Source organism: Dama dama, chromosome 8 (genome assembly GCF_033118175.1).
Source record: "Dama dama isolate Ldn47 chromosome 8, ASM3311817v1, whole genome shotgun sequence".
NCBI classification, from domain to species: domain Eukaryota; kingdom Metazoa; phylum Chordata; class Mammalia; order Artiodactyla; family Cervidae; genus Dama; species Dama dama.
Genome location: NC_083688.1, coordinates 42,991,661 through 42,998,616, shown reverse-complemented (window position 1 = coordinate 42,998,616; position 6,956 = coordinate 42,991,661). Strand labels below are relative to the sequence as shown.

Sequence of the window (6,956 nt, the reverse complement as noted above, 5' to 3'; positions counted from 1 at the left end):
TCTGGAGAGCTCCGCCGGGGACCGCCGCAGGGTCTTCAGGAGCCGGGCCGACTGAGCCTGCGCAGGTATGCAGGGGCGAGGCGCCAGATAATCCCGCCCCTTCCAGCCTTTGCGGCCAATGAGCAGCTAGTGACCCGGGGCGGGTAAAACCTTAAGGGCAGGAGTGATTAGCCGAAAGGGCAGTCCCGCCCCTGGCCCCTCCCAGCCCTCGCGCCCCGCCTCGACCCGTCACCGCCCCGCCTCCCTCTCCCGCCCGCCGGCCTGGCTGAGGGGTGACACGGGGCTTTGGCTTGGGAAGGGGGCGAGGGAAGCGAGTGAGACGGCGGCTTGGCGGCGGCGGCACAGTCCCACCAAAGTGAGCGCGGTGATGGGTGGCGGGTCATAGGAAGCGAGGGCTGCGTGGCAGAAATGGGAGGGCCCGGGTGCTTGGTGGCGAACGCGCGCTAGAGTGAGGGGCGGCCGTGAGGGGGCGAGGTTGACCGGGGCGTGTCCCGGTGCGGTCGGGAGGGCGTGGATAGCGGGTCGGGGGACGCCCTGCTCTTCTTGTCTCCTCTCCAAATCTCTTGGCAGCTTGGCACAGATTAAGTTTGTCTCCCTTTCGGTTGTCTGGGCTGCGAGGTGGAAATTTAAAGATCCCCAAAACACTTGGAGCCTTTCCCAGGGTGTTTTCCTGACTGGTGCGTTTGTGGTCCTTTCTTCTTACTGGGTGGAGAGGTGGAGAGGCTAGGTGGGCTGGTCGACGTTTACTGTCTGAGGATTGTTCAAACAAACAGACCAGGAATTTTTCACCCTCCTCCCCACGCCCTGCCCAGCAACACAACAGCAAACATTCCCAACAAGTTTTAAGAAGCCGACTGTAAAATTCTGAGGGATTCTATGTCTGCAATGTGTTAGTAGTAAGTTGTGCTCTTTCTTAAGTTTATAGAAAGTCTATGAGTGGCATTTTTGCTGCTTATTATCATTGGACAAATTTTTTGTTATAAGTACTCATCTTTGAGTTCTGTCCAAGGGGATTCGGACTTTATGTTGATATGAAATACTGCATTAGTTGTGATGTTTTCCTGAAACAAGTTTCTGTGAAATTCAGTCGGTTGTAAAAGCTTAGCCGGTTGTTCGTTGACGTGATGTAGATAAATTTCTAGTTCTGATAAACCTGCAGTTACTATTATAGCCTCTTTTTAAAGCAAATCCTTGCATGTTTTTCTCTTTCACAGGTTTTTATAATTATCCAACGACCACCGATGATGATAGGTTGGAGAAACTGCTGAAGCTAAATTTTATTGACCAGAAGGGAGTCCATTTGTTCCACTTCTTTTTGTTTTCCTTACTGCTTTGAGCTTTACTGTAACGGCTGAAAAACTTGGAAAATAAAATGAACACTCTATGGTCTTGAACTTTTTTTTTTTTGAGGAAAAATTAAAGTGCCAGAGTGAAAGCCAGAATGGCATCTAGAGAGAGACTCTTTGAACTTTGGATGCTTTATTGTGCAAAGGTAACTGCTTTCCTTTTTTATTTCTAATTTTAAAATACTTTGTTATAAAATTTTGTGACTTGCCTTATCAGCAATTTATTTAATGGATAATGGCATATTTATTCCCAGTATTGACTTTAAGAACACGGAATTTTCTTTTTTCCACTTTATCAGATTTGAACACAAACACAGTATTGGCATGCTATTAAAAACTGTAGGGTGTGGTTTTAATTTGTCTTCAGTGATCCTGAAATTATCTAAGTAGAATTATAACCTTTGAGAAAAATAAAATATTTGTACTTTTGTTTGTGCTAGTTTTTCCTCCCACACTTCGGAGTAAGGATAGAGATATTGTTATGAGAAGAGAATTAAGCATTTTTCTCATAATTAACCTCTTAAAAGATTATTATATAAAAAGGCTATTGATTTGAAGTGGTTACTATAAGCTTGCCCTGATGTTAGCACCATTGTCTCCCTTGATCCTCACAACAATCTTGGGAAATGTGTATTGTAATACCCACTCCCCCCGCCCCCCGCTTTTTTTTTTTTTATTAATGAGAAGAACTGATGCAGAATTTAAAGGGGTTAGTAAGAAGCAGCCCCTTCTGCTTCTGAATATAGCTGGGAAGTCAGCACTGCCGATTCAAGTCTGTGCTCTTATCTATTATAACTCTTCACTGTTTTTACTTTGGTCGCTCAAAAATTATTTTTTCACTCTTCATCTTTATGTGAATTTTTACATGTTAGTTTTGATTGCGTGTTATTAGAGGAGAAGGGTGCTACTTAAAAACATGTTTTTCAAGTAAGGAGCTACATTACTACTTTGAAGATATTGGCATGTGTCACAGTAACATCTCTAATTCATTACTTAAATTACTTTAGGTCTCTGTGAAGGTCTCAGCTTCTGTTTCTGCTTTATCCCTTAGGGCTCCCTTTCAATACTTTGAGCTCTTTAAAGGACAAGTTATTCTTTAACAGATGATTTCAGTTATCTTAAATATTAGAGCTCACACTGGAGTTTTCTGTGACTTCCTGGTTTGGTATTTCTTACTGAAGGACATATACTTTGAAATATTTAACATGGATTTTTGAAATAGTTTTTAGTCTTGTGTAATTTAATGCCAGAAATGAATTTTTAAAAATAGGCCACTCTTCCAATAAAAAAGGAATCCAGTTCATTACTTTTGAAAATAGTAACACATGTCAGCCAAAAATTAAAATGTCTTTTACGTTTTAGTATGTGTGCCCAGTAGTTTGAAAATGACTCCTTTAAAAATCCATCAAACTTACTAGGTTTTACACTTTAAGAATGACAAAGAAGTAAATGGAGTTACACTGTCTTACTAACTAGTCGTGTTGTTTCTAGGTCGAGTTCATGTTTTATTCAAGGGACACTGTGCTTATGGAAAAGATAGTGCAGTTTTGTTGACATACACAGAATTTTGTTTTTAATGACTTAACATAAATGTTACTATTTTATGAGAATGTTTGAGTAAATATTGAAGCCCCTTTGTGGTCAAATTGTGAAACTTATGCTTGGGCTGGAAGATCAATCCCATTTTTATATTTAAGATTTAAATCACTTGTGCTCTTAAGATTATAATTTTTTTCAGCTGTTTTCATAAATCATTATTTAAAGTAATGATTTTATGTTTCAGCAATTCATGATTAAGCTCTTGTAAGCCAGACAACTTTCTTTTCTTTCAACACCTTGAATTCAAGTAGCTTCCAAATATGCATCCTAGATTTAACTCTTGCTTGCTAGTGAGGATGATTCCCTAATACCCAGTTCTCTGTGGTACTGTCTTCTAGCCTTACGGCTTTCACTCTAGCACACAGCCCGTCAAACCACCTGGCTTTCTCTTTTTCTCTTGACTAACATTTAAGACTTTCTTTTTACACCTTTGATGGGCTTTCTGACTACTTCAGGACTGCTCAGATCTTCTTTTAACTTGGCTCGGACTTAGACCTCTTTTTGGGCTTGCAGTTGTGCTGTCTAGTTTTGGCTCTGCTGCTTTCTTTTGTGACCTTGCTCAGGACTTATCTCTTTGGGTCTCAGTTCTCTTATTTGTAAAGTAGTACTGTGTATACAAGGAGAATTCTTGTCTAACTCACCGTATGATTTTCATTTGTTTTGACCTCTGTGGGACAAGGAGCTTTTTTTTAATCCCTATCCTGTGGATTATCAAGTGATACTTTTTAGTTCATCTTTCTTCTTTAAACTTTTATTATGAGAAATTTCAAACCGGCACAAATAGAGAGGATACTGTAGTGAACACTTTCATTATCTGTTACTGTGCTTCAAAAACTATCAGTTCATATTCAGTGATGTTTCAGCTATAAGCCTACCCTACCCTTCTCTCCACCCTTGAATTATTTTAAGGGAAATCCCAGACAACATATCTGATCCATAAATTTTTTCTTAAATTTTTTAAGGATAATTGCTTTACAGAATTTTGTGGTTTCTGCCCCCCCAATCTCCTTCTCTTCTCCCTCACCGTCCCACTCACCCTTCAGCCTGTCACAGAGCCCCTATTTGAGGTCCCTGAGTCATAGAGCAAATTCCTGTTGGCTATCTGTTTTACATATGGTATTGTAAATTTCCATGTTGCTCTCTCCATACATCTCCCCTTGATCCATAAATATTTAAAAATATATCTGTAAAGTAAGAACTCCTCTTAAAAACATAATCTGAGTATAATTCTTTAAATCATCAAATATCTTGTCAGTTTTCAAACTTTCCTGAGCTTCATAAGTGTTCTTATTTCCCTACTATTTGTTTGACACAGTATTTAAACAAAACATACTTGTATTTTGCTGAAAATTTGTCTGTGAAGTCTTAATCTGTGGGTTCCTCCTCACCACACTTTTTATCCCTTCTATGTATTTGTTGACGAAACCAGGTTTTGACATTAAAATTTCCTGAGTTGGGTTTTGCATGTTGAATTCCCTTGATTTTAATTGTTGGGCTTCCCTTGTGGCTCAGCTGGTAAAGAATCTGCCTGCAATGCGGGAGACCTAGGTTCGATCCCTGGTTTGGGAAGATTCCCTGGAGAAGGGAACGGCTACCCACTCCAGTATTCTGGTCTGGAGAAATCCACGGACTGTACAGTCCATGGGGTTGCAAAGAGTCGGACACAACTGAACAACTTTCACTTAATTGTTATTTCTGCTGGTGTTTGCACACTGGCAGATCAGGAGGCTTCATTGATTCACATTCTGTTTGGTGTGGGGAGGCTAGTATAATTCATGAGTGTCTTGGCCATCAGTGACTTTTGCCTACACACGTTAATTATTTCAGTAGGAGTTTGAAAAACTATGATTTATCTTTTATTTATTAGTAGAACATATATAGAAAAATGTCTCCTTGTCAATTATTTGATGACAGTTCCTTAAAGGGAAGTCAGGCAGAATAAATGTTTGATTCTTTCTCTTTGTTTTCAGAATAATTCCTTGATTACTAGCATCCTCCCAAGGTGACCAGTTAATTTTCTTGATTATCAAGTTCATCTTAATGAGTAAAATTTAAACACTGTCTTCTCTTTTGCTGCCCTTGTTGGTATTCCATTCATATCAAACACTGTACACATACCTGACTAAAGAAGACTTTGAAGATTTATGAAGGTCTGCTTCAGGGCAATATGTATGGTTAAGACATCTTCCCTCTTTGCCACACTGCAAACCTTGGCCCAGATATCCCATGGTGTTTTAGCAGTAAATGAGTATTAAGATGCTGTCATAATGTTCTATCTAAAGTGATATATTGAAGGTTGCCATTGAGCATTATCTGCAGGCCAGAATACTTGAGTGGGTAGCCTTTACCTTCTCCAGGGGATCTTCCCAACCCAGGGATCAAACCCAGCTCTCCCGCATTATAGGCGGATTCTTTAACAGCTGAGCCACAAGGGAAACCCAAGAATACCTGAGTGGGTAGCCTTTCCCCTCTCCAGGGGATCTTTCCAACGCAGGAATCAAACCCGGGTCTCCTGCATTGGCAGGCGGATTCTTTACCAATTGAGCTATCAGGGAAGCCCTAAAAGAACCTCATGAGAGTTTTATAGATGTTTAAATAGGACTCTTATCAGAAAGAACCTTTGGATAAATCCTGCTTGGTCAAAGGAATACTAAGGAGATGTATAAAGATGTCTTCTTCCCATTAGTCTAGGTTTAGTTGCAAGCCTAAATCGTAGTATTAAAGTTTTTAAAGTAGAATTAAGATAAATCCAGTATTTGCCAGGTGGGTCCCACATATGAAACAACATTTCAGAAAAATTTGGCTAAAAAACTTTGCAATTTGTTTTTTTTTTAACCAAAGTTTTCAGGTCTTTCACTTTCTCTTTCTAGGAATAGGATTTCATTGTTAAAAACATGCATCTTCCTTGTAGGTTATTTATTAACCTCATGTAGTTGTTTTTATATAATCGAAGCAGGATGATTTCTGATTACCCGATGTGCCTGTTGTGTATAGAATCTTGCCCCAATGTATAAGACTACTAATTCAGTTATGTAGTCTGAACTTTTCTTGTCCTCAAACAGGCATCCCCACCCAGGGTCAAGGATTTCATCAACAATGTATTTCATATAGCTCTTGCGAGTTAAACATTAACTTGAAAACAGGTTTGCTCTTGTTCCTGGATTTTAGTTGAGTGGTTAAGTACTTCTTGTCTGAGCACATTTTTCTGAAGTGTAGAAAGCAGCTTTATTTTTTAATATCTAAAGATTTTAGTTTATTTTATCTGTGTTAGGCACTCTCTTAATCCCTGTATCTTTGACATTATTTCTTTCCTTAATGTGCTTATGGTAAGAGAGATGGTGCTGAGAACAGTTTTGGCGTGTACATTATCATACAACTTTTTGGAATCCGTACATTGGGGAACAGGCATATATGTATCCCGGTCACAACTGTTCCCCTTGGAGGGCCAAAGGATATATTTCTGTTCAACATTTATTCTTTTGGAAGTCCTTCAGTTGGTCACCAAAGTATGCAGAAGAGAAACTGAGTTTTCAGATTCTTTGATAAAGTTGGTTTTGGTCTGTGTAGTGGAAGGTATCAACTGTATTAACTCAGTAAAAAGATAAAAAGTGAGTAAAAAACATATGTTGAAAGGTGGCAATGTGAGTTGAAATTAATGGCTCATTTTTGTTACTAGCTTTTTTTATCCCCCCAAGATTCAGTTTACACTGAAAACTTCTGTGAAACTTCAGATTTAGAGCCAAGATTTAGTCCCAGTTCTCTTTCTGATTTTAAGAACCCAGATCAGCTTATGTAATTTCTTTACGTTTCAGTTTCTTCGTCTGTCAAATGGAAACTAAAGCTATTTTGCATATCTTCCAAAGTTGTTGAGAACAAAACAAATTGACTGTATTTAAATGCATTTTAAGGGTAAGAAATATAAAATATCATCTTTATTAGTATTTAAAGAACACATATATGATCATGTGAGTATGTGTATCAAGATTACTTCCATTTTGTCTTTATATTGTG

General features: G+C 38.9%; 1 protein-coding gene across 7 annotated transcripts in view; it reads left to right on the top strand.

Annotated features, from left to right (window-relative positions):
• Positions 1-42: 42 nt before the first annotated feature.
• Positions 43-6,956, top strand: part of NBEAL1 (neurobeachin like 1) — a 166,285-nt gene continuing 159,371 nt past the window's right edge. For 4 of the 7 annotated variants that reach the window (XM_061148972.1, XM_061148970.1, XM_061148966.1 and 1 more), the window contains exons 1-2: positions 227-355; positions 1,215-1,492. In XM_061148972.1, the coding sequence (XP_061004955.1) occupies positions 1,442-1,492 (51 nt within the window). In that variant the 5' untranslated portion in view covers positions 227-355; positions 1,215-1,441. Of the gene's footprint in view, positions 66-226; positions 356-570; positions 678-704; positions 897-1,214; positions 1,493-6,956 lie in introns of those variants that run through there. The other 3 variants (XM_061148967.1, XM_061148969.1, XM_061148968.1) reach the window with 3 other exon arrangements.